This window comes from Bos indicus, chromosome 23 (genome assembly GCF_029378745.1).
Source record: "Bos indicus isolate NIAB-ARS_2022 breed Sahiwal x Tharparkar chromosome 23, NIAB-ARS_B.indTharparkar_mat_pri_1.0, whole genome shotgun sequence".
NCBI lineage: Eukaryota > Metazoa > Chordata > Mammalia > Artiodactyla > Bovidae > Bos > Bos indicus.
Genome location: NC_091782.1, coordinates 53,415,956 through 53,443,099, shown reverse-complemented (window position 1 = coordinate 53,443,099; position 27,144 = coordinate 53,415,956). Strand labels below are relative to the sequence as shown.

The 27,144-nt window shown below is 50.1% G+C and overlaps 1 protein-coding gene across 4 annotated transcripts in view; it reads right to left on the bottom strand.

Annotated features, from left to right (window-relative positions):
• GMDS (GDP-mannose 4,6-dehydratase) overlaps window positions 1–27,144 on the bottom strand; it is a 435,953-nt gene that overhangs the window by 200,204 nt on the left and 208,605 nt on the right. For all 4 annotated transcript variants that reach the window (XM_070778494.1, XM_070778496.1, XM_070778495.1 and 1 more), the window contains one exon: window positions 20,280–20,407. In XM_070778494.1, the coding sequence (XP_070634595.1) occupies window positions 20,280–20,407 (128 nt within the window). The remainder of the gene's footprint in view (window positions 1–20,279; window positions 20,408–27,144) is intronic.

The window sequence follows — 27,144 nt, the reverse complement described above, 5'->3', positions numbered from 1 at the left end:
TCCCTGTCCCTCGCTATCTTCTAGAGTTTGCTCAGACTCATGTCCATCGAGTCTGTGATGCCATCCAACCATCTCATTCTCTGTTGCCCTCTTCTCCTCCTGCCCTCAGTCTTTCCCAGCATCAGGGTCTTTTCCAATGAGTCAGCTCTCCACATCAGGTGGCCAGAGTATTGTAGCTTCAGCTTCAGCATCATTCCTTCCAAAGAACACCCAGGGCTGAACTCCTTTAGAATGTACTGGTTTGATTTCCTTGCAGTCCAAGGGACTCTCAAGAGTCTTCTCCAGTGCCGCAGTGTGAAAGCATCAATTCTTTGGCACTCAGCTTTCTTTATGGTCCAACTTTCACATCTGTACACAACTACAGAAAAAACGTAGCTTTGACTATACGGACTTTTGTCAGCAAAGTGATGTCTCTGCTTTTTAATACTCTGTCTCGGTTGGTCATAGCTTTTCTTCCAAGGAGCAAGTGTCTTTTAATTTCATGAAGTAGATAATATACAGGTTAAAAGAAAAAACACATATAACCGAATGGATAAATGTGTTTTCACAAACTAATCATAACAGTTGATGGTCAGCATCTACCAATCTTTAAAATAATGAGAAAATACGAGACAGCATTGGGAAGAAGAAACACTGGCCACGCAGCTAACAGCTCTGGCTGGACAGCCCTGGACGCACCCCTGACTTCTGCTGGCCTTCATGTCTACGTCTAATCAAAGCGGACAACTTCCGAGTGAACCTTCTCGTCTAAAATGTTATACGCTGAAATGGAGGCTGCCTAACTTCAGAGCAGTGCATCTGGACGCCATCATCCGGGAGTGTTCCGGAAACTCCCTCAGCCAGTCTGCTGCACTCAGATACTATGTGAGGGAGGACAGGCCAGGTGTGGGCTCGCCTCCCTCCCAGGCCACTTTCCAGCAGGGAGATTCCCGGCTGAGCTGATGGGTCTGCACCCTCTGCGCCCGGCCCAGCCCCAAGGGCAGGTGGGCCTGGCGCCCACCCACTGCCCAGCACCCCGGGCAGCAGACAGCCTGCATTAAACAAGGACATTTCCCCTCTCAACTGCGGGATGTGAATCTGATTTCTGACTACAGCAAGTGCTTTAGCCTTTTCTGATGGTGTTAATCCTCGGGCTTGGGAATGAGACCTCCTCGCTGGTGCTGGTGGTGTGCACACGCTCACTTAGCACAATCACACCAGGTCTGTTACATTAGCTGTTCGCCTCAATGCGATTAGAAACACAGAAGGGAAAATACACAAGGAGTATTTATGAAGATTATTCCAGGAGCTAGGCTGCCTGGTTTGGGGAAATGCAATGACTTCTTCAGATCAGTTTCTGCTCTGGAGCCACTGACTTGGGCCTTTCAGCCTGTGCAGAGCTACTGAAATTTAAATGCAGGACCAGAAGCAATGACAAATGTGAAGTCATTCATGGGCTAAGCCAAGAAAGCATGCAGTGGCAATCCTCCTAAAAACATCAAATATCTGGGCTAACAGAAATGGAACTTTGCAGTAAACTATTTTCCCCCCAGATAAGTGACTACTCTAAGCCAAGGAAGGGTCCTTGAGGAAAGCCTTGGAAAGCCAACGAACATGCTGTGAGACCCATGATAACTCCTAAAGACTGACCAGTCCTCAGTAATCTCAACAGAAGCACAGAATTTGATCATTTGGAAGACAGCTGAAATTGTTGTTTCTGAGAAATTGCACAGGTATGCTAAAAAGTCTATTCAGATTATTACTTCAGTCACAATCATCAGATTATAGGATGAAAACAGTAAGTCATATACGACCACATATAATGTGGCTATTAAAAGTTTATTAGATTTTAAAAAATCCTTAAAATTGGATATGTTTGTATATTTAAATACCTGGGTCACATAACAGGTATAGAAACCTTCAGATCACTCCCACTGACATCACCGTGCTTTTCTCTGGAATTTGTTTAAGGTTTATGCTATTTCATTATTTAAGTTCATAAAAAACAAGTGTTCACATCCAGAAAGTAAGCATCAATATAGCACTGTGAGAAAATCCCATGTGCTGGGGAAAGCCAAACTTTCTGTTGATAAAAGCCTCAGGTAAACAGAAAGATGTGCTATACAAAATAGCAAGCTCTGTTTGGCACAAAGAGCCTTGCTTTACACTATCAGAGCTTTCCAACTGTCATCTCTGATTATCTATTTGCATGGATCGTGTAGCAATCGGGAGTCTCCGTTTTGTTTATGAAGTTTCTAAATAGCCGATTTTCAGATCCTCAGTAAGGAAAGTAAACATATTACCACAGGAAAAAGATGTTTGGTTATTATTAGTCTTTCATGGTGTCTTTTTTCCCCCAACTTCATAATCAAATTTCTACACTGGTTAATATTAAGGCTAAAGTTGTACAAAAACATGGTTGTGGTGCATAGTTTTCTATTACAAGCTCTTTTTTGTTTTCTGTTTCTAATGCAGTATTTTGCTAGGATACGTCGAGAACTGGTTCACGCTGCACATTCCCTTTCGTGTACATTCAACCAAGCACCCTTTTCTGGATGGTTCCACGCTCTCATTCATCACTGAAGGAAGGACTGAGCAACTGCTGAGGCGACAGCCGCTCCCGAGGAGCCCAGCTCTCCTGAGCACAGGCGCTGCAGACTCGGGCATCATGGGTTCCTTGGCCTCACATGGACACTGGTTTCAGGACAGCTTTTTCTGCATTGAGAGCGTCTTGACTGTCCCTTTTCTTCCGTCTTCCTCGGTTAAAGCGCAGCCTCTGCCTGACTGCAGGCCCTGCAGGCAGAGGCTGGGCACGCAGAGCCTGACGCCCGGAGCACGCGCGCGCATCCTGCAAACCAGGTGGAGTCCGCTCGGACTCGCGCGCGCCCGCGCTCCCCCCGCGCTCCTGGGTGGGCAGAGACCCGGGAGACGCAGCCACCAGGCAGCACATCTGGGCTTTCTATCAGGCCTTTAATTAATCCTCAGTGAGAGCCGAGCTATGACATTTCGACTGGGCAGGCTCCAGCTCTGGACAGGCCTTGATTTATGGCGACGGAGTCTCCACCGACTGTGATTTATTCCAGCTCTGGGGCGAGGGTGAGCTCGGAACAGAGCCGTGCTGTTGAGCGCGGAACACGTGACGCGGGGACAGGCCCTCCAGGCTTCGGGACAAAGGAGCAGACAGGAATGGCCTCGGGGAAAGCCATTTCCAAAAAAGCTAAGATTCAAGTAATGCGCAGTTGCATGAAACAAAACAAACACCATCGTGGATGAGAGAGACGGGCTCCTGGAAGAGCTGGCTGACCTAGCCGGGTGGGGCTGCGGCCTCATCTCAGGGAGTAGGGGGACGCGGCCAGAGGCCTCTGCTGGACCACTCGGCCCTCCCCCAACCCCTCTGCAGAAAAGCCTCCTCGTGGATGGAGGTGGGGAAGGTCTCCCGCGCTGACTGTCTCAGGCAGACACAGTAAGTCAAGAAAAGGCGTATCTGTGTGACGAAACAAAGGAGTCACCAGGTTTAACAAATGACTTTGCATCTCTTGTGGGAAGACCGCGCCCCTGGCTGAGGTCTGGGCCCTGTGCTGTGGTGCCACCACCTGCTTGAGCTCAGCCACAGTGACCCAAGTGCCAGCGAGATGCCCGCCTGGCCTGGCACAGCACCCAGTCCACGGTGGGAGCCTCACCACAGGGGCTCTGCCCTGAGGCCCCTGCTCCCCAGCTGGCGGGAGACAGCCTGGAGCACGCGGGGTCCAGGCCAAGTGTCACAGGGAATGCACGGTTGACAAAGCAAGGGCGTCAGAGACCTATCAGAGGCAGTTACCGTGCCGCTCGAGGGGCCACAACGTAGGAAGCTGGGCTGGGAGCAGAGGGAAGGCCCCAGAGGTGTGGGGGCGGGACCTGAGTGCGCGCACGCCTGCGAGAGACACCTGCCTGCGGAGTCCGGGCTGGTGCTGCCACGCGCTCTGGGGAAGTCACCTGGCCACACTGCACCTCCTCTTCATCACCAAAACGGGGATAAAAACACTTGCTCTGTGGGGCTGGGCTTTGTCCAACTCCCCCATGCTGGACGTGGGGCACTCCTGATGCTGATGACAGGTGTGGGGCTGCCAGAGACAGGATACCAGAGCCCGAGGGCTGCCAGTGCGCCTGCCGTCAGCGCCGCGCTCTGCTCTGGTGCGGGGGGTGGGCGGACCCGCCAGAGCCGATGGGGACCGTGTGCAGGGAGGAAGGGGGCTGCGAGTGCGCCCGCCGCCAGCTCCCAGGAGCACCTGGAGACAGTGCTCCTCACCCGGGGCTGCCGGGGGACAGCGCTGGGCCTGCAGGCGGGTTACACCGATGGACGGTGCCGTGCCGTGAGCAGAACACCGGGAACTTCCAGCCAGAGTGGCTTCCCAGAGGCTCGCTGGGAGGGGGCCGTGTGGGTGCGGGTCCCCCTTCTGCTAGGGGTTCCACTGGGCTGGGATAACCGAAGAACCCCCAGCTTCTCAGGGACGATTTAGGCCAAACCAGAACCCTAAGTGCTGTAAGTCAAACAGCCAGACATGCATTTTGTCATTGAAGCCTATTCTAATTTTTACGACTCCTTAAAAAATCTACAGTGAAAGTTTTACCTGAACATGTCTGTTCACCAATGCTGGGAGTCTCCGCATCTCAAGGACATGCTGGTCTGAGGAGGTTGGGGGTTGCAGAGCTGGGCCAGGCGATGCTGCCGATCCTCCAGACCTGCGAGCTCTGGCCCCCACAGGTGCACGCGTCGGGGTGTGTATGACCCGAAAGTGCGTATCCCGGGATTCCCCTCCTCCCTCCTCCCCCTCCCTGCTCCACCCCCCGGCTGTTCTGGGGAACAGGGGACTCTGTCCTGCAGGAGCCCCTCTTGGTCACAGCAGGCCGGCAGGTCCAGCCTTCAGGTCTGGGGCTCCCTGAAGCATGGCCACAGGGCCCCTGTTACTCAGCAGCCATGTGTCCAGCTGCACCCGGGAAGGGGGGCCAAGCGGGGCAAGCCTGCAGCTGGTGGGGGAGTGGACTGGCAGGGGAGTGCGACCCTCGGCCCGACCCCTGACCCTGGACGGTGCAGAGCGGTTCTTGGCACTGGCACTGGAGAGCAGGAAGACGCAGCCACGGTGCTAGGTCCACGTGCCAGGGCCGCGCCCGTGCAGGAGCGCTTCCTTCTGCGCACGTGGTTTCTCTACCCCAGGATCCCAGGCTTCTAGGGGGAGATGCCCCTTACCTCTGCACTAACTTAACTCTGCTCCCCCGGCCCCAGGTGGCTTAAAGCTCCATATGTTTGGGGATGGATGGCAAGTCTAGGGCCACAGAGTCCCACAGCCCAGTTTCCAAAGCTGGATTTAACAAACGAAGGTGGCACAAGGCAATATATTGTGACCTATCAACAGAGAGAGCTTTCTAAAATAGCTTGAGTTTAAGAAACCAATAAAAAAGTAGTAAAGTGTTAGTCGCTCAGTCGTGTCCAACTTTTTGCGATGCTAGGGACTGCAGCCCGGCAAGGCTCCTCTGTCCATGGGATTCTCTAGGCAAAAATACTGGAGTGGGTTGCCATTTCCTCCTCCAGGGTAAAAAACCAATAACTGTGGATAAAAAAGGTCTGTTTATCACAAGGAATTATAGTCAATACCCTGTGATAAACCACGACGGAAGAGAACATGGAAAAGAGCACACATGCGCATAACCGAGTCACCTGCTGGACAGCAGGAACGAAGACAATGTTGGAATCGACTCTACTTCACTAAGACAAACCTGAAAGAGAGAGAAACCAAAGGCTGAATACCCACTTTGGGCCATATGGCAATGAAACAAGGAAGTCAAACAAACTCTCTGGGGAACGGTCTGCCTTAAAGGGGCTTCTGACTAAACCAGGAGAACACTTTCCTTATGGAACTTTCCCCAGTGAACAGGCCAGAGAGCTTGCAGAGCACATGCCCGTGACCTGCTCCAGCGTACAAAGCAGGCTGGCCCAGGACGGGTGTCAAAGTCCCTCCCTGGGGCCACTGTGACCTCAGGGGGCTACACACACAAAAACACAAGCAAGCTAAAATTGATACGCATCGTAAATGATATGTCACGTACCTATATGTTAGTGCCCTCCCCACCAATAAGAAGACAGCACAATTTTGTATACATTTCTTGTATGTATTTCTAGACAGTATATTAAAAAAGCAAAGTCATCACTCTGCTGACAAAGGTCTGTATAGTCAAAGCTATGGTTTTTCCAGTGGTCATGTAGGGATGTGAGTTGGACCATAAAAAAGGCTGAGTGCCAAAGAACTGATGCTTTCAAACTGTGCTGGAGAAGACTCTTAAGAGTCCCTTGGACTGCATGGAGATCAAACCAGTCCGTCCTAAAGTTAATCAACCCCGAATATACATTGGAAGGACTGATGCTGAAGCTGAAGCTCCAATACTTTAGGCACCTGTGTGAAAAGCTGACTCACTGGAGAAGACCCCAATGCTGGGAAAGATTGAAGGCTCGGGAGGGGAAGGGGGCGACAGAGGATGAGATGGTTGGATGGCATCACCGACTCAATGGACATGAGTTTGAGAAAACTCTGGGAGACGGTGAAGGACAGGGAAGCCTGGCATGCTGCAGTCCATGGGGCTGCAAAGAGACAGACACGACTTAGTGACTGAACAACACCAAAATACATTACTTATATTTTCACTTACATGTTTCATCTAAGGGTTCTCTTTGCCAATTAGTTGATAAGTTGACCAGTTTTGTTTGGAATTTCCTTTGGTAAAAACATGTATTGGAATGAAAAGCTCTCTGTGAGACACATGTGATGTGAGCTAAGATACAGACCTCAACCAAGGCTGTGTCACGCCGTCCCGCGGATGGCGACCACCGGCCAGCAGCTGGGGTCCTGGAGGTGCGCCCAGCATCTGCTCAGTCGCGCCTCCCCTTCCTGACCTCCTCTTCCTGCTCATCACTCTGACCCTCCAACAAGTGCCCGGTAAAGCTGCGTGTGCCCCTGGGCTCTGAGGCTGCAGGAGATGGATGGAGCGGGTGGGCTGGGCAGGGGCTGTGGGCTCACACACGGCTGGACATGTGTTGTAATGAGCAGCAGTGTCCTGTCTCTTCATATTTTTAAAGAACTAAAACTTTGAGCAGAAATTCAAGAATCAGGAGTCCTGGGTTAAATCCCAGGTTTGCCCCCAGACTCCTGGCTGACCCTAAAAGCAAGCCATTTTGACCCCGGGGGGCGGGGGTAAAATATCCACATCTCTGTAATTAGAAAACTATACCAACTTCTACCCAAACATGGCTTGAGAGGCTTACTAAAAAAGATGTGGTGTGGATGGAAAGAATGACACGGATTCACTGAAAACCTAGGAGATTAGTCACACGAGGAAAGTTACAAGTGCTTACATTATTTGTATCGCTGCCCCTATGAAAAAAGAGCACCCCAGGAGCTTGTGATGTTCCCTCTAAACAGACGTTTTGAGTTTGTAACCAGGGAAGTTTGGCAGTCTTCAAAACCATACAGAAAGGTGCAGCTGAAACGCTCTCCAGAGTTAAATGGATGCTTAGTTTGAAGTTAAAGCACTTAAGCAGAGTAAATTAAGTCAGCCCCGAATTCCACTTGACAACTGGGACTCCACCCACTGCTGAACTGCCTGTCTGAAAGAACAGAGTCACAATGGATCTGTCTGGTCTGAATCAAAGCCCCAAAGATATATACTCTGTTCTTACGGTTAATCCTGTGTCAACAACTACTTTCTTTCTAAGGTCCTTCACTTAAAAAATTCTGGGATTCTCTGGATTGCAAAAGGATCTGCTCTGAGGCTTTTCATGGGTGGCCTGGTGTGGCTTCTGTCCCCAGGAAGGCCGGCGGTGTGTGCTGTAACCTTGCCGGTGCTGGCTGCAGCCACTCTGGGGGAAGACTGAGGACAGGGTCTCAGCAGCACAGGTCGCTGGGCGGGGGCCCCATCAGCTTCCCAGGGGGACAGGACAAGCCACCAACCGCCGAGTCACCCGGTCACTACAGAGAAGAAGAGCCACGTGTTCAGCATACAAGCACCCAGGCTTTCTCTTCCAGAGATGCCCTTCTTCAGGACTGTGTGTATGTAAGAGCTGGTTTTAAAATATGCAGCTCTGAGCGCGAGGGCAGACCATGACTCTACACACCTGCAGAGCCCCCGTGCAGTGACTGCTGTGGGCTCGAGGGCTCACAAACGTGGGCAACCCAGAAAGTGGATTGCCTGTGCACAGTGCGCACTGGGCTGGGAGCCTTGGCACCAAGCAGCGAAGGGGTAAAGTGTCTCAATGACTGTGTGGGCACTGAGCAGCGAAGAGGTGAAGTGTCTCGATGACTGTGTGTTTTAAACACATCTAAGTGGTATTTTGGATGCGATGGGTTAGATAAAATATTAAAATTAATCTCTTCTTTTTTTTATTTTCTCAAATGCGGCTACTAGAAAATTTTAAATTACTTAAAATGAAATGGCTCACATGTGTGGCTTGAATTACTACTATTATCCAATTATTTCTATTGGATAGCCATGTTCTATAACATCTCTTTCCAGAAACAATAAGATAAATTATTATTAAGAGAAATAAATGTTAGCTTAAATGTGTCTAAATTAACTCATGAAAGTTGAAGAAAATGACATTGGGCTGTGTAAATTGTTTCATTTAGGGATTTCACAGTGTCAGAACAGGAAGGCATAGTCTGCATCATTAAAACCAATATACATTGTATACTAGATGGTCTCTAGGCTTTCAGGGAAAAGTGTTTATCAGTCTGGAATCATAGCCTCAGATTCTGAACCTTACAGTACACGTGACTCCAGCCCCTCACACTGAAGATGAGAAAACCAAGACTCGGAGTGTCTGCAGCCCCTGGGTCAGAGTCAGCAGCTCGGGGCTGAGGGGTACACGGCCCTGCATGTCAGGCCACACGGGCCGAGCCACACGGGCCAAGAGACGGCAGGTACAAACACTCAGGATTTCACGCTCCATCCGGAGATAAATTCCAGGAGCACATATTTTATTTTAATAAAAACAGCTCATGAGGTGAAGGCCCTCTAGGAAATATGATACAAGTATTTCTCTGAATAATTATTAGCTTTAAAAAACTTGTTATGGGAAAAATGGTATCCTGCTTTTCAGAAAAATCACTAATAACTCTGGAGAAAGGGCAAGTGATTAATTTTACCACAAGAAAGCTCACAACATTAACCATCACCTAGAACTGTCCCACATCGTTCCTTTCCCTGCGTGCAGATTCGCGTAACCAAAGCTGGACACCGTCTCCAGGGACTCGCTGGTGTCCCCCGCGCGGCCTGTCAGAAAGCCCAGCTGCACTGTCTCTGGGCCGTTAACACTAGATGTGCAGTCAGGTAATGCCCCACATCCCTACCACGGAAAGTTAACTTTTTCTCAAACGAAAACTGGAGTATTAACTGTGCCTGCTGGGTTTGGAGAACGTTTCCCATCCCAAAATAAGCTTATAAGCACAGAGACAGGAATGGTCACTCTGCTGATAACTGTTTTACCACCGTCTGTCAAATTAGGGAAAATGGCAGGGGGAAAAAAAAAAAACCCAACCTTTATATTGTCATTTCTGTGTGCCTGTTCTTTTCACCATTGAAAATGACGGTGGAGCTGGCCAGAAAGTGAGCCACAGGCAGTGGGGCGACACAGCCTCGTGTCTCACTGGCTCCTTTTCCAGGGGGCAGAGTTGCACCTGACGAGGGAAGCTGCCACACACGCCGTTAACAGCATAGCCCATCCACTAAAGGGTGTCACTGCTCCTCGTTAACCTGCCTTGGTCTCCATTTTTAGCTTTTATCCTTCTCTTGAAATAAAAAATGAGCATCCCTTCACGTCTGTGTACCTTCGAGCCGTGGCAGTCAGGCTCAGCGAGGTCGGGAATACACCACGAACAGCAATGCTCGGTGCAGGCTTTCTGAGTCGCTCAGGCGTGTCCAGCTCTTGGTGATCCCATGGACTGCAGCACTCCAGGCCTCCCTGTCCTTCACAATCTAAGAAATCCTAGACTGGGGGCGAGGATCAGGGCGTCACAGCCCTGTTCCTCCAGTGCTGGCCGTTCCTAGGCACTAAAAAGAAGTCACTTAAAGAATCCTGCAGAAGACTCTAAATCCCGGTCCTGCCCACATGCTGGGCATTACTTCACACATTGCTCTTATGCACTGAAGTCTGGGACAAAAACTACAAAAAGAGACAAAAAGACGCCCAGGCTGTCTTCTCTCCATAGCTTGTGGATCTGAGCTGCCAGGTGATATGGGGGCAGGGGAGATGCACGAAACTATTATTTTGTAAAAAAAAAAAAAAAAAAGTTTGTTTCTAAAAACAGTGATTTCATATGAAAAAGTAGCATTTTAGAAAATGAAAACTAAGTGCACATTTGCTCAAAGCATTTTAGAAACAGGACTGTTACAGCATACAGATACAGTATTTCACCTCCGCTGTGCACGCATCTGTGGAAACACATTCACTGCCCAGTGACCTCTGCCTGCACTGAAGAGACCAGCCTTTAAAAGCAGATTCACCTTCTCCACTATCGCAGGAAACAGGAACCGAGTGGGAAGTCTCCTCCAGTCTAACACTTACTGTTATTATTTATTGTTAATTTGAGTCTTTATTGTTGCTATATGATCCTCTTAGAAAACTGGCTAATACATATATTATAGTTCATGTATATATTTATTCTTGTTTGGCTGCTAAGTCGTGCCCAACTCTCTGTGACCCTGTGGAAAGTAGCCTGCCAGGCTCCTGTCCATGGGATTCTGCAGGCAAGAATACTGGTGTGGGTTCCATTCCTTTCTCCAAGGGATCTTCCCAACCCAGGGGTTGAACCCGTGTCTCCTGCGTTGCAGGCAGATTCTTTACCACCCAGCCGCACAGGAGCTCTTGTGCGTATATACATGTACATGCAAACAAAACCCAGAACATTTTCCAGCCACAACAAGGAATGAAATCTTGCCGTTTGCAGCAACACGGATGGATGTGGACGGCGTGACGCTGAGTGAGCGAGTCAGAGAAAGACAGATGGTGTCTGCCCTCACGCAATGGGAAAAGACACAGCAAGCAGAAAAAGGGACCGACAGGTACAGAGCGCAGGCTGCTGGTTGCCAGGTGGGGGGAGGAGTGAGGATAAAGGCGACAGCAACAGGTGAGGGCGGTCAAGAGCCACCCAGCAGGAAGACAGGGGAGGCGGGGGGTGCGGCAGACGGCGGGTGAGGACGGTCAACACGCAGCTGCTGCAGCCTTGAAAGATGCTCAGAGCAGATCTCAGATGTTCTCATCATAAGATAAAAAACACTGTACCTAGGCTTATCATGGTGATCATTCTGCAACATGTACAAACATCAAATCATGATGCTGCACATATATGCCGGAGAAGGCGATGGTAACCCACTCCAGCACTCTTGCCTGGAAAATCCCATGGATGGAGGAGCCTGGTGGGCTGCAGTCCATGGGGTCGCTAAGAGTTGGACACGACTGAGCGACTTCACTTTCACTTTTCACTTTCATGCACTGGAGAAGGAAATGGCAACCCACTCCAGTGTTCTTGCCTGGAGAATCCCAGGGACGGGGGAGCCTGGTGGGCTGCCGTCTATGGGGTCGCACAGAGTCGGACACGACTGAAGCGACTTAGCAGCTATATGCCAATAGCTTGCAATTTTTTTTAAAAAGCAACAATAACAAAAAACTATTTCTATCTGACCCTAACTTTAAGAAAACTTGTACTGCTGTAAACGTGTCCAGTCCATCCACAGTCACCTCAGGCGGCTGACATGCAAACTTGGTAGCTCCGTATCTAAAAGAAATTTTAGAAGCAAGGTTTCTTCCTCAAAGAATAGAATGCTGTAATTCTTTTTAAAAGACTATATTTTAGTTACAGGAAAAAATAATAATACTCTGTCAAAAATGACAACAATATGCACTTTTTTCCACCTTGGAAACTTTAGACTTGAAAGCCGCCCATAGTGTAACTCTTCCAGCGTTCCAGTTGAGTCCTGAGACCACCAGAGTAACAGCAGCGCTCGGAAACCGCAGGGCCGGCCTGGCTGGAGTACACACACGGCCGCCGGGGACCGGAAACGCAGCCAGATGGTTCTGCTGAGGGAGGCACTTTTCTTTATAAAACCAAAAAGGCAGTAATAGGTCAAACACAAAAATGCAGATACGGTAAAACCGAAAGCTAGTGTGGAGACTGATGTCAATAAGACAAGCACAGCTCTCTGCGGTGTTCCCATCGACAGCAGTCAGTGGAGGCAGGGAGACAAAGGAAGGAAAAGCAACCCCGTCGGTCCAGACCAGAGACTGGAGTGGTTCAGTGGGGCCACCAAGGCCTGGAAACCAATCACACGTGAGGGTGTTAGACTGGGCACTTACGCAGGATCACAAAAACAGCAGAAACGGACCCACGTCCCAAGTCTGCGCATGGGTTGCTGGCCTGTCCATCTCACCCCTGTCAGGACCCCAAGAAGCCCTCCTGGGAAGGCACTGGACACGGGTCTGGGGGCAGGGGGCACGGCGGGGACGGCAGGGTGCTGGGCCGAGAGCTTGGAGCCGCCCAGGCTGGTCAGAACCAGGCCTCCGGCGAGCAGGCACGCGGCCCAGGCAGGCCCTCCGGGGAGAGTCTTGGGAGGGGAAGACCTGCCCCCACGAGCCCCAGCAGAGCAGAGCAGGGCAGGGCGGCCACAGGTCAGAGCTCACCTGAGGGTCTGCGGCCTTGTCTTCTGGGCAAGGGCACAGGACACGGGCCAGGGGTTGGGGGTAACCCAGGGGGCGGGTGGGGCCACCGCCAACCTGGGGTCACTGGAGGGCAAGGATCTGAGAAGTGTGGACTTCCGGCCAAGAGGAGTGACTGGACTGAGAGGGGACAGGAGCTGCAAAACCCCTCCCTTCATGTTTAACACAAGAGCGCATGGCTGTCATGGTTTCCATGGAAGGTGGGAGACTGCGGGTCACAGGTGCCCAGTGGGTCCAGGGCTGGGGCCCCAGGGGCTCTTGCGGCTGCAGAGGCCTTCGGGGCCCAAGGCCAGGGCCTCGCCCTCAGACATTGAGACCCCATCATAGATGCACTCAGGTGAGGGTTCAGGAGCTGCCGCTTCACTGGAGAGAGAGAGAGGGAAGGGAGAGAGGGGAGGGAGCGGGGAGGAGGGGGTCAGTGTGCTGGGGAGAAGAGACCCCCGAAACACCCCCTGAGCCGCACAGCCACTTGGAGCCCGCAGAGGTTGTAAGCCGTGGGCAGCTGAGCTGGACCGGGCTCGCGGGGTTCAGGTTACTGGTGACTCACGGCCCCGCCGCCCGCTGACGCCGGTTCCGGAGCCGCCTGCGGACGGTTCACTATAGTGAGGCCTTCAGCAGCCGCTGACAACAAGCAGTGGAATTCAAGCCACCTCGGCCCTTGCTTCCAACTTCTCACTTCAGAGTTTCTGAAGATAAGGATCAAATGAAGTGATTTCTGTTAAACCTGTATTTCCTGTACGGAGCTGATACCTTCCCCAGATGACACAATGGTGCAAGCACTGAGCTAACATGCTGCAGTGGAAGCCGCAGCTCGGAGCCGCAGGCCGCCTCCCCCCCTGCGCAGCTGCTGCGGCTTCTTTCTGACCCGGGTCCTCGGGCCTGGGCTCGGTCTCTCGGGGTGGGGCCGTGGCGGGGGATGGCCCAAGCCAGCAGCACAAACGCTGTCTCATCCGTGATTCCCGGGGAGGGTCGATGCTGGGGGTCAGTGCAAAACACGGCTTCCACATCTCATAAGAAGGTCTAAAGGCACCAAGAACCCACCCTAAAGGCCACGCGGCATCACAGTCAGGCCAGGCCTGCGGGCCAGGGCGTCTCCATTCAAAGCCAGCCTTGCCCTGTGAAAAATGCACACAGTAATTCCTGCTCTCCTAACCACGGTCTGACATTTGTCAGGAGAATCAAAGATGGAACTGATAAAGCACCATGCAAACACAAGAGGACAACCTTCGGGGCTTCAAAAACAAAAAGGTCCGCTGAAAGCACTTTTTATTTTGTTTTCAATCTGCCTGAAAGCACTTTTTGTTTCCAAACTTGAAATTTAAGATTCAGTGAAAGTCAGCAAGTAATTCTTAAGCCATAGGAGACACCGTAAGAAAAAAGCACGTGAAACCACGGTGACGCCCAGGCCCCTGACCTTTGTGCCACCACGGGCAGCACTGCAGTGCCTCTGCCACCCCGAGAAGGGCCTGCGGACCGCGGGCACGGCCCCAGGCTGGTCAGGTCACGGTCAAGGCCAGCAATGTGCCCCGCCTCCCAGGCTCTGCCTGGCGGCCCCCAGCCCGCCCACAGGGGAGACAGCAGCAGTACAGGCCCTAGCTCCAGCGCCGGAGCTCTGATCACAGGAGGAGAGGAAGGGACTCTCAGAGAACACAAGGTCCTGCAGGACGGCCTCCTTCTCACCACAGTTCAGAGGTTCCTATCTCTGCTTCTGCCAAAGAGCTGCCTGAGAGTCATGAAGTCAACCTTTACACATCTTGAGAAACAAAGACAAATCGTTAGAAAGTGAGCCCCTCGTCTGTGTGTGTGGCAGGAGGTGGGGGGGCTGGAATGGAGAGAAAGTTTCCATCACAGAATCTGTGATGGAAATCTTGCTCTATCGAAGAATCCTGCATCGGTGACGCGCTTGGAACCCGAGAGGACACACACCGTGGATCCCACAGACCCGGAGGCCTCTAAGGGCCGGGTGCCGTGTTACCAGTCATGCCGCGGGCAGCTGGTCTATAACTAACTCTGTGACTTTCAAATTCTGTCTTGTAAATCAGGGCCACTGTACCATTCTGTGTTTTCCATCTGCTCAGATACCCTTCTTTTAAAACTAGGAATCACGTCTAGTGACAGTACTGATAGAAACTAGCGGTCCTCGGGAGACTGACCCAAAATGAGAACGCGTGAGCACTGCTCCGCGATCCTTCGTGGCCAGCGTGCAGTAAGAGAGAAGCCGGCCTAAGCGCGTTTGGCTGGGGTCAAGAAAACCCACCACAACTAAAACCTACATGTGCTAAGGGTGTGCTCTGTGGAAACGCCTTACGCTAAGTATAGGAAACGACGCTCAAAACGCTGTGCAAGTGAGAGAAATCCAGCACATCCCGTTTTTTTATAAATCCATTTTTATACGCGTGATGAAGAAACCTGACAGGGAGGGCCCGTTCCTTCCACGCACTTACCGGGCACCTGCTCTGCACCCGGCGTCTGCAAGGCACGATGGCGAGTGAGAGGGGCAGACCCCAGTCCGTGGGGGGTGGCCCAGGTGGCCAACCTCATCCTTCCTGTGTTTGTGGAGCAGGGACTTCATTCTCCGAGATTTCAGGTCTCAGATTCTGCATGAAGTGATGGACAACGAGGGAGGCTCAACCATTTTCTTTATGGAATGAGAAAGTGCAGCAAAAGCAACCTCAAATATTTTGCATAACTCAGAGGTAGTGGGGGAAGCGATAGCACACAGCAGTTTTGTGTCTTTCTTTAGGGTCTTCCTTAGGGTCTTTCATGCAGAGTAACATCCGCATGAGGCTTCGTCAGCAACACCGACCGTTCCACAAACGGTTTCTGGATTTTGCCTTCAGGTAATTCTGCTTCTGTAAAACTTCGCTTGTGAGCATTCGGGCTTTGTGGAACATCCCTGATTTTCTTTGCTGAAGTGATAAGGGGTCTTGCCTTAGTCCCCCGGCTCATCCCCGGGGCACCGTGAACGTGTGAGCAGGGCACAACCACGGCCTCTGGAGCCGCGTGAAAAGCCACACGTAAAACCTGCTGGAAGTTTGGTTTCAAGAGGATGATGGCTCCTGCAGACACGTGAACCACAATAAGGGTTCAAGAACTCGGAATAAAGTCAATATGTTATCCTGAAACTATTTAACTAGCAAGTCAGAGCGCCAACCACTCTCTCTCTGCACAACCAGAGTGCCCAGCACTGCCACCTCCTTAACACCATCACCAAGGGCAGGTGATGTCAGCCTTGTGAGAGGCAATTACATCCACATAGCAGGAAGAGTCTTGTCATTGCAATTAAAGAGCCAGTTCTCATCGTGGGCGGAAGCAGACAGGAAGCGGGTGCCAGCAGGGACAGATGGGAAGGGAAGGAGTAGACACGGGACAGAGTCCGCCGGCGAGGGGGCAACAGAGGCGGGGCAGCTGAGGGCCGCAGCCCAGCGGCGGGGGAGCCACCCAGGGACCCTCATCAGACCCTTGAAATAAGAGTGAGTGAGCCTCACCTTTTACACGGTCATCTTCAGGAACACACCCATGACTCTCTTGGGGACGCGGGGTCACCTGGTGACCCAAGGTGTGCCAATGCTGTGCGGGGGTGGGGCAGTGGGCAGGTCCCAGGCCACTGCTGAAGGCGGGTAATTCTGCCCCTGAGCAGGTGCAGGGCGTGTGCTCGGTGTGGCATCTGCTGAGCCGGCAACCCCACCTAGACGCGCTTTCCTCCTCTCCATGCACATGTGCACACGCGGGCGCGCACACACACGTACCCCTTGGCCAAGAACTGCTCTTCCAATGCAAGGTCAGATGTTCCATTCTACTTTTGTACAATACAACTGAAAATCTGATCTTGCAACGTCTCGAATCTCCATGCTGGGACTTACCTGTGGATAAAAACTTAAGGAGTAACCCAACCCATCCTAGAAGCTTCATTTGTCAACATGATGACATAGACAGGACCTACAGTTTATGGGGTGTGGGGACCATGGCCACTCCTGGGGTGTCACCCCCAACCAATCAAGACCTGGCCAAGGAAATCTGGCTATGGTGACCTTCAGCATCTCTGCCGGGTATGGCCTGGCTAGCGACCCGGTTCAGAGACCACCGACTCTCAGAGACTCAACCCTGGCAAGAAATCAACTCCTCTCCTGAACACGAAGAAGAGATGCTGCAATGAGCCAGCTTGCCTTTAACAGTCTCAGGGCGCTCACACAGCATCCTCTCCCAGATCTGTGTGAATGAGCACAGGGCAGAAATGCCTGCAGCAGCCTGCACGCGGGGCGAGGGGCCTGCGGAGAGCAGACAGCTCCCCCAGGTTGGCCGCCGGGCTCCCGTCCTGCCAGAGGCCTCTGCTCTGCTGGGTCCCCGTCACCTGCGAGCACAGCCCTCGTGCTCTCGTGAACTCGAGGCGCGGCTCCGACGCGCACGTGGGGAGCCAGGCCTGAGAACAGGCTGTGCTGAGGGCATCTACACAGCTAAGAAGACGAGAGCATTTTACGGTTTGAATTGTCAGCTGACCTTATCCCGACAGAAACGCGCGTTCACAGAGCCTGGGTGATGGATGTATGCGGCTGTTCATGGTAAAATCCATTCAACAATTCTGCACCTTTAACAATGTTTCCAATAAAATAATGAAAAAAGGTGTAACTGCACACGACTTATTTACTCTAAAGTACAATATAGTTTAATATAGAATTTATATTCTTCATTTCAAGTTGAAATACCTCTTACCCACTCAAATAATGTTTTAATCATCTTGATCTCAGAAACAAGACTATGAAACAGAAGTTAACGGATCTGAATCAGCAACAGGAAATGGCTTTGTATTAACTGTCGGGAAAACATTTACAAGACAAAGAGATTCCCATCATGGATGTACAGCACGTGAAGGTGAAGGCTAATTCTTAACAGGACTGCTATTACGTCCTTTTCAAAGATCAATAATTGATACGTAAACCTTGTTGAGACTGAGGCAAAAATCATTAGCCCAGGTGGGATCAACTACACCCAGTCCAGCAAACGCTCTCTACTCCTCTTCTCTGAAATCCATCCACAAATAAAAAGTATAAATTGCTTAACCTAAAGACTTATTGATATATTTATGTACGAATGAGAGGGATTCTATAATTGAAGCGTGTGTAAACCAGATGCTATTGTGACTCGTTTGATCTGTGCTGGCTGAGGCTTCTCCAATCTAAGACTGATTAGAGTGCCAGGATCTAGATATGGGTTAATTAAACAAAGCTTCTGTTTTTTCATTCTTAGGCTTGTTGATTCTAATTTTGGCCACACCCACCTTGATTCGTAAGTCTGTGCAGTAGCCTCATTTTAAAATAGAACTGCAAAGGATGGTCCTATTTCTTAAAATGGGGATAAAAGTTATGAATTTTATTTAATGATGACACTTTTTTGGAAATCTTGAAATGTCAATCTCTTTCAGAACCCGTGAATGAGAAAATGGTTTAGGAGCAGTACTCTGTGTTACTGTCAGAGCCCCAGGACCCTCAGCACGCAAAGCCCACCCGTGTCGGGGCACAGGCTAGGCCATGGACACCCAGGGATGCCTGGCTCTGAGCGTGCATCTCAGGAATCCAAAAACATGACACTGTCCTGAGGAGCCAGGCCTCCTGCTCTCATGCCTTACTGTCCCGGGCACTTTAGCACCTGGGGTTGCTGGACTGACACGTCTCGTCAAGGCATCCTAAAATGACATCATTCGGGAAGACCTTTTGAAGTCTTTGAGCCAACATGTTTCTTAAATGCTTCCCTGCTACACGAACACAGACAGGGGTCCTTTACACCAAGATCCGCGTGAGCCCCGGAGCCGAGGTGCGCTTGGCATTTGGGGATGACGCGACCCCATGGTCCCCACGCAGACCCACTGAGCTCCCAGAGGGGTTTTCATGACTTCTGTATTTACCGAATGGTCTCATGCATTTTTGTTGGGTTTTTCTGGCGTGTTTTCCAAATGTCATTTATTTTTTTCCCGGATTGAAAAAGTTTATATGTACTTGTTTCAATACATGGAAAATACAGAAGTCTACAGAAGAAAATAAACATAACCAAAAATAAATATTACTAACATTTTGATATACTGTTTATTGCATTATCAGATCTGTTGCTGAGTTCCAACACAAACTTCTTTTGCATCCCAGTGCAAAAACATAAAATAGAATGAAATTTGATCTATCTGGTTCCAAAACTGCAGAACAAGACTTTGGATAAAGATGGATACTTTCACAGCCTTCTAAGTAGCTGCAGGTATTTGCAGAGAGCTAGAAGGTTATACACCAAAATGACAGTATTGAAAAAACAATTATTTTTACAAAACTTGCCTCATATTCTTAAGAAGGTGAGGCCATATAGGTTAGACGAAAGAAAGTCTCAGGTTCTTTTACATCACCTTTGCCCACTGTCTCATGGTTTTTAAAAGTGTGGACTTCCGTACTTTTTTAATGCAGTGTTCTTAAAATATATCCAAGGGCTACCATCACAAAAAGCTTCTTGTGTTTATAGCTTAGAAGAACACATGTAAATGATCTAAATGTCTCACTGCTATGCAAAATATTAAATCAGAAAATTTTTGGCCATAATATAAATCAAAATTTAGGTGTTCAAGTACGCAACATTCTTAACTGTTACACACAAAAGCGTTACCACAGTGGGGCTGACCTCTGTGTTGGCAAGTGAACCCGTGTTTGCTTTCTTTTGTAAACGGTCAAGTTTCTTTCTGAACCGCATCAATGAACAAGGAAGCCAGATCCGGTTTCCCAGAGGCATCACTGGGGACAGAAATAGTCCTGAGTGCAGGAAATCAGTGAGTACCTAAACAGGCACCATGGGCTCCGGGGCAAACAGCCCGTCATCAACACGCTCCTTCACGTCTCGCCACGGAAACTCCGGACATCAGCAAGCCAGAATCCCCTCTAACGCCACCCGCTGCTCCCCAGCAGCATCCTTGCTAACACCTCTCTCGTGTTCTCTCTTTAGTGGACAGGTTCACGGGTGGGAGTCACAGCTGCCCAGGGCAGGGGGTGAGCACAGTCTGAAGCAGCAGACACCAGGCTCTCTGAGGACAGCACTCGGGAGCGAGCGGGCGTGGCCACGCCAGCTGAAGGGCGCACTCTGAGGACAGCACTCGGGAGCGAGCGGGCGTGGCCACGCCAGCTGAAGGGCGCGCTCACGGACTGGTGGCAGCATCAGCGCCAGTCGTGTTTCTGGGAGGTCTGAACACTAGTTCTATTCACCAACAGATCCCTTTGCAGGTCATCACTCGTATCCTGGATGGAGTGAGGGAGGAGGCATGCAGAAGACACTCCAGAAAGGAAAGAACCGTCCAGCCCACTGGCCGGCATCCTTGTTTTCAATAATTAAAACAACACCTGTGAGGTACTCCCCCTTCCAGACTGTGCAGAACGGCCTCACACACCGCTGAGCGTGGGCCAGCAGGGGACACAGTGTGAGCTGAGAAACAGCTGCATGAGCACGGCTGACCCACCGCCCCCTCCAGGCAGCCCTCCCAGGAGGCCTGGCACTTGGACATGCAGATGCAGATACTTAGAAACCAGAACGCATCAGTTCCTACCTCCACATAGTCCTTGGCGTGGCCCCAATCTCGTTTGGCATCCAGATTCCCCAAACTGAAACATTCCAGTTGTCCGAGGTGAATCTTAGCTACTGAGCGGCTAATTTTTCGAGTAACAAAATTAGCTCCTAAAAGAGACAAAAGATGTATTATCAGTTGAGTGATTTTGACATTTAACAGTTTGGTGAACCAAACACAATCTGAGCCTCTGGGCATTTCTTCCACCCCCTGCCCCTCTAAAATAATAACAAAAGTAAACGACAGAGGCCACTGGCCGTCACTTAGGCAAGATCAGGAGCCCCACTCGAGCGTCACGCCAGCTCTGCGGCCGCGGCGAACACTGTGGGGCTGTCTTGCCATGCCCCGTGTGCTGCAGCGACACACGAGCAGGCCCCAGGCCAGAGAGCAGCTCTTGGAAGGCCAGTCTTTACACAGAAGAGTCAACAGGGTTGGACAAAGGGAAATGCCAGAATCTGTAATAAGACCATCCTGACTTGTAAGAACATAAACATCGTGTATTCCTATGAATAAGACTATTTCGGGGTTCATGAGAAGAGAGAGGAGACTAATCTGCCTCCCAGGTGTGACCACAGGAAACAAACCAGAAGTGCATATGGCTGCTGGAAGGGGGGTGGTCCATCCTTCTTTATCTAAAGAAGGTGGAGCGCCAAAGAATTGATGCTTTTGAACTGTGGTGCTGGAGAAGATCCTTGAGAGTCCCTTGGACAGCAAGGAGATCAAACTAGTCCATCCTAAAGGAAATCAACCCTGAATATTCATTGGAAGGACTGATGACGAAGCTGAAGCTCTGATACTTTGGCCGCCTGATATGAAGAGCCAGCTCACTGGAAAAGTCCCTGATGGTGGGAAAGACTCAGGGCAGGAGAAGGGGGTGACAGAGGATGAGATGGTTGGATGGCATCACTGACTCAATGGACATGAATTTGGGGAAACTCCAGGAGATAGTGAAGGACGGGGAAGCCTGGTGTGCTGCAGTCCATGGGGTCGCAGAGTCAGACACAACTTAGCGACTGAACAACAGCGATGGGCTCTCCAGGGCTAAGCGTGAGGTCTGAAGACTCTGTACTTACTACAACGTCACCTTCTAAATTCACCCAAGTATTATCTGCAGGACAGCATTTCTGAATTCTCTATAAATATTTTGAAATGATCGGATGAAACGTATCATACCCGAAAGGAGTGAAACTGTTTTAATGTTCTCTGGTCTTTAATGAAAGCCTCTATCCACTATTAAAAGATCACAAAGAAGGAGAAAATTAAAAGGCACTTCTGAGGCAGCTTTATCTATGCCCCCGCATCTAAGCAAGGTTATCACAAAGCTACCAAAATCTCAAGGTAATTAACAGGCACGTGAGCTGGTCAGTGGTGGCGTCTCACAGTGTAGACAGATTGCCATCACAACTTATCACATTTCAGTAGCTTCAGCTTTGTTCTTCTGCAGAAGAAACAGGGAGGTGAGTGTTATGACAAAAGCGTGGGCTTCTAGACAAACCGACACAGAGATAAGGGGAGTTCTTATAAACAGGTTTTCTCAACTTTGGCTGGAAAAGCCCAGCACAAGTTCAAAAACACAGCAGACTCACTGCACAAACGTTGCAGGCACACTTATACCAACGCCCCACCACGAGTGACAGCGAGAATCTGAATCTTCAGCCTCTCTTGGCCGTTAACAGAGCACTTTCAGAAATCCAGCTTCAACTCTGCAGGGCACTGTATAATACACACAAGAGCTCCTTCAAAAAAGAGCCTTTGAATATGAAGTATTTATCAGGCACAACCCTTTTCAATCTACTATCAATTAGCAGCTTTTAATTTACTATTGATTTAAAGTGACAATTAAATTCAGGCTTGATGTCTATCTTTGTATTTTAGTGTCAGGACTCTGCTTCATCCTGAAGTTCCGTGGATAAATCTGTGATGTCAACTCACCTATGTTACATGAGTTAGTACTTCTTCTCTGTGGCCCAGTGGACACGGACACTGGGCCGTTCCCACCTCTCGGCTGTTGTGAACGGTGCTGTAGTGAACGCGGGTGCACCCCTTTCCATGTGGGGATCAAGTGTTCATCTCCCCTGGAATCACTGCAGATGGTGACTGCAGCCATGAAATTAAAAGACGCTTACTCCTTGGAAGGAAAGTTATGACCAACCTAGACAGCATATTCAAAAGCAGAGACATTACTTTTCCAACAAAGGTCGGTCTAGTCAAGGCTATGGTTATTCCAGTGGTCATGTATGGATGTGAGAGTTGGACTGTGAAGAAAGCTGAGTGCCAAAGAATTGATGCTTGTGAACTGTGGTGTTGGAGAAGACTCTTGAGAGTGCCTTGGACTGCAAGGAGATCCAACCAGTCCATTCTGAAGGAGATCAGTCCTGGGTGTTCTTTGGAAGGACTGATGCTAAAGCTGAAACTCCAGTACTTTGGCCACCTCATGCGAAGAGTTGACTCACTGGAAAAGACTCTGATGCTGGGAGGGATTGGGGGCAGGAGGAGAAGGGGACGACAGAGGATGAGATGGCTGGATGGCATCACCGACTCTATGGACATGAGTTTGAGTGAACTCTGGGAGTTGGTGATGGACAGGGAGGCCTGGCGTGCTGTGATCCATGGGGTCGCAAAGAGTCGGACACGACTGAGCGACTGAACTGACGGCAGCTCCGTGGAGCTTCCCTGGTGGCTCAGCACTAAACAATCTGCCTGCAATGCATGAGACACAGGTTCACTCCCTGGGTTGGGAAGACCCCCTGGAGAAGGAAACGGCAGCCCACTCCAGTACTCTTGCCTGGGAAAGCCCATGGACAGAGGAGCCTGTTGGGCTACACTCCACGGGGCTGTAAAGAGTCAGACACGACGTAGCGCTCGCGCGCAGGGCAGCTCCACAGCTAACCCACTGATCAGCCGCCAGCTGCGTGCTCACCAGCAGCGACTGGATTCTCATTCCTCCACATCCTCCCCAACAACTGTACGGTTTTATCTTTTTAATGGCAGTCATCCTTGTGGGTACTTAAGTGTTATCTCCTTGGGGTTTTGACTTGCATTTCTCTGACAACTAATGACATTAAGCACCTCCATTTTCATGTACGTATCAGCCACTGTGTATCTTCTTTGATGATATGTCTAATCAGGTTTTTTGTCCAATTTTTAAAGGACAATGTCACTGGTCTTTTTAATCTTGAATTGTAAGAATTCTTTATATATTATGGGACCGAGTCCTTTATCAGACATGATTTACAAACATTTTCTCTCATTGTATAAGTTATATTTTAATTTTCTTCATGGTGTCCTTTCACACACAATTTTTTTAGTTTTTTACGAAGTTCAATTTGTCTTTTTTTTTTTTTTTTGACTGTATGAGCTTTTGGTGTCACATCCAAAAGGACAGTCTTGAAGATTTTCTCCCGTATGTTTAACGCCTTGGGTTGATTTGGTTCTTAAATGTAGGTATCTGACCTGGTTCCAGTTCATCTGTGTATGGTGAGGAGAAAAGGGCCCAGCTTGAGGCCCCTGCATGTGGCTATAGGGCTGCTCTGGTACGGCGTGTGTGCTGGAAAAGCTATGCTTTCTCCCACCTGAATGGCCTTTCACCTTCTGCTGAAAATCAGTTACCCATGGACACACGGGCTTATCACTGACCTTCAGTCCTGCTCCATGGATCTAACACCTGCTGGCATGCGAGAACCACACACGTGATCAGCACAGGTCTGCGGGGACCGTCACAGCCCGGAAGTGCGAGTCTTCCGACTGCTCTTTCTGACTATTTTACCTTTTCTCAGTCCCTTGAATTTCCGTGTGAATTTTAGGACCAGCCTGTTAATTCTGCACAAAAGGGGCTGAACTTTTGCAGGAATGGTGTTGAATGTGCAGATCGGGGTGGGAGGGGGGCACTGTCCATTCTGACAGCACCTCATCTTTCTGCTCATCCGACGGGGGGGAGGGGGCTTCCGCTGATCTGGGGCTTATCCAGTTGCTTTCAGCAATGCTGAGTAGTTTCCAGAGAATACATTTTCCACTTTTTGTTAAATTTGTTCCTAAGTAGTTTACTCCCTGTGATGTTGTTATAAGTGTAACTTCTCATGATTTCATTTTCAGGTTCATTTTCAACATTTTTATTGCCACCATATTTCACTAGTTAATTCTTGGGAGAGGCTTAAAGTGATTGTTTTTTTTTTTTCAATTTGTTCTTTCCATAGAGCTGAGTGCCTGGATCTCAGTGGTAAGGAATCTGCCTGCAATGCCAGGAGACACAGGTTCGATCCCTGGGTCGGGAAGATCCCCTGGAGGAGGAGATGGCAACCCACTCCAGTATCCTTGCCTGGGAAACCCCATGGACAGAGGAGCCTGGTGGGCTCCAGTCCATGTGGTCACAGAGAGTGGGACACGTCTGAGCGGCCGAGCACGCACGCATGCACTTCATTTTCACTCATTACACAAGCTTCTTGTTTTCTGGAGAGAACTATATGAAACCACTCACCTGAGGGCTGAGGCCTGGAGGGCACAATGTCCAGCCAGGCCCACCATGCAGATGGAGGAGGAGAGGCCCACGGCCCGGCCTGAGCCGCCCCCTGGCTCCTGCCACTGCTGCTGGCACCAGCCTGCCACGAGGCAGGAGGCGCCCTGCCTGGACGGGGTCGCTGGTGTGGCTGTGCTGGTAGAGCACACAGAGAATGGAACTCCTGTAAGTGTGCACATACATGCTTGATTTCCAACAGCCTTCACTACAAGACCTCAGCCAGGATGAAGACCAAGAAACGGAAAGTCGGCCCAGTGAACTGACAACCGAAGGCCGCTGGCCGCTGGCCCTGCCACCCAGACCACGTGGCACTCTGGACAGGCACACCTGCCAGGCCACGCCTTGGGCGCCCACCCGGGCACGTGGCGCTGCAGACCGTGAGCCATCACAGACGCAGGCGCGTCAGGCCCGTCGCGTCCGGTCTGTAAAACGGGGACAGCGACAGTGCTGCCCGTGCAGGTCGATGCTTCGGAAATTCCGGGTGAATGTGACTAACGCAGTCTCAGTGTGTCGCCTACTACCACAATTACTACATTACAAAGTCGACGGTACCTGTAATTCAACCTCAACGAGAGGTCCAGATTTCTTAGTTTGTTCATGACTAAGTCCCTTAACTCTCTGATTTTGGAAGTCTGAGAATGAGAATAGATCTAAGTAAACAGCCAGAGGCAGGCGGGTGGACTTACACACCCAAAGCACCGATAAACATCTCTTATATTGTATGTTGTAGGTTACTTTTTCAAGATAAATTCATTAGCCAAGGAAAAACAGAATACACACAAAAGTGTATACTAATAAGAAGGAAACCAATCAAAATGAGTTTTAGTCCAAATATTAGCTGAGATTGAGATCAGGAGCTTTTCTAGCATTGACGGAATGAAAAGTTCAGAACTTTTATTGTGGCAAATAGCAGACAAAAAACTCCATTAAAACCCCATTTCGCCCCATTAAAAAACACCAAACTATGCTGGATAAAATATGACGACGATTCACTGAATTTCAAAGCTGAGTCTGCACATACCGCCCGGGTCACAGGTGGGCCCCGAGGGGTCAGGCTGGGAGTGGGTGGGACATCACCTGAGGCCCCGGAAAGAGCTTCAGCTCTCAGCTCCAACTGGAGGCAAAGGGTGAGGCTTCCAGAGAGGTCCACACGCCCTGGGAGTCACTCTTAATTCTGTCACTTTTATCAGTGCCTGGTAAGTCACTTCGGTCACATCAGACTCCGTGCAACCCTATGGACCATAGCTGGCCAGGCTCCCCTGTCCGTGGGATTCTCCAGCCAAGAACACGGCGTGGGTTACCATTCCTCCTCCAGGGGATCTTCCCGACCCAGGGACTGAACCTGTCTCCTGCGCTGCGGCACATCCTTCACTGCTGAGCCACTGGTAAGGGTGATCACGTACCTTTCCTGAGCAAAAGTGCCTAACAGTCTCCAGCTGTACTAGGTTGGAGGTGATAAAGTCAGGTTCCTCTCAGCTTTAACTCTGCAGGTTTCTTGACTGCTCTGAATAGCTCCCAGGGTCTCTTTTCAGAGAAGACAGGTCTGTTTATAATTTTGAACTGGAAAGGCTGTGCATATTCCCATCTGTACCAATTTTCCTTCTCATCCTACCTTCTTGAATCTCTCTTCTGGCATCCTTTCCTTTCTTCTTAAAATGTATACTTTAAAATTTCCTTCAAAGTGGAGAACTGTCGGGCTTGATTCTGAGAGTCCTCACAGCCCCAAGTTGAAGGCTGCTCCTCCCAGCAGCGTGGGTACTAACACACGCCTTCTGGCGCTTCTGTCCTGGATGAGAGTGCGGCCAGCGCGAGCGCCCTTCCCCTTTCTCGTCCGGGGAGACTAACGACGCCCTCTCCCTCTTCAGCCCTTGGAGTCCAGGCGTCCAGATGCGGCTTCTGCTCGGTGCCCGCGGAGCCTTCCCGTGTCTGTGCGACACTTGGGCCTCCTCGTGCACTGCCTCCTCTTCACTCTATTTTCTTCTTTCCGTTTCCTTCTGGGAAAGAACACTAGACCCTCCCATGTTACCTTACAATCTCTTCACTTCTTTTTAAAATAATTTTCCTCCTTCTGCCCGTCTCTGCAACATGCAGGGTAACTTCCTTAGAGCCATGTCATTCTCCTCGGTGTCTAGTATTTAAGTCAAACATTTAACTCTTTGTTTAAATAGTCTTTTACATCTAAAGTCCTCTCTGCTTCTTTGCAGATCTACTAGGTATTTTTCATATTCTGATCTTGTTTCTTTTTTTATGATTTTTCATTTTATGATTTTTCATTTAAACACACCCTGGAGTTCTATATTCTGATTTAACAGTTCTGAGTTCACTGGTGACTGA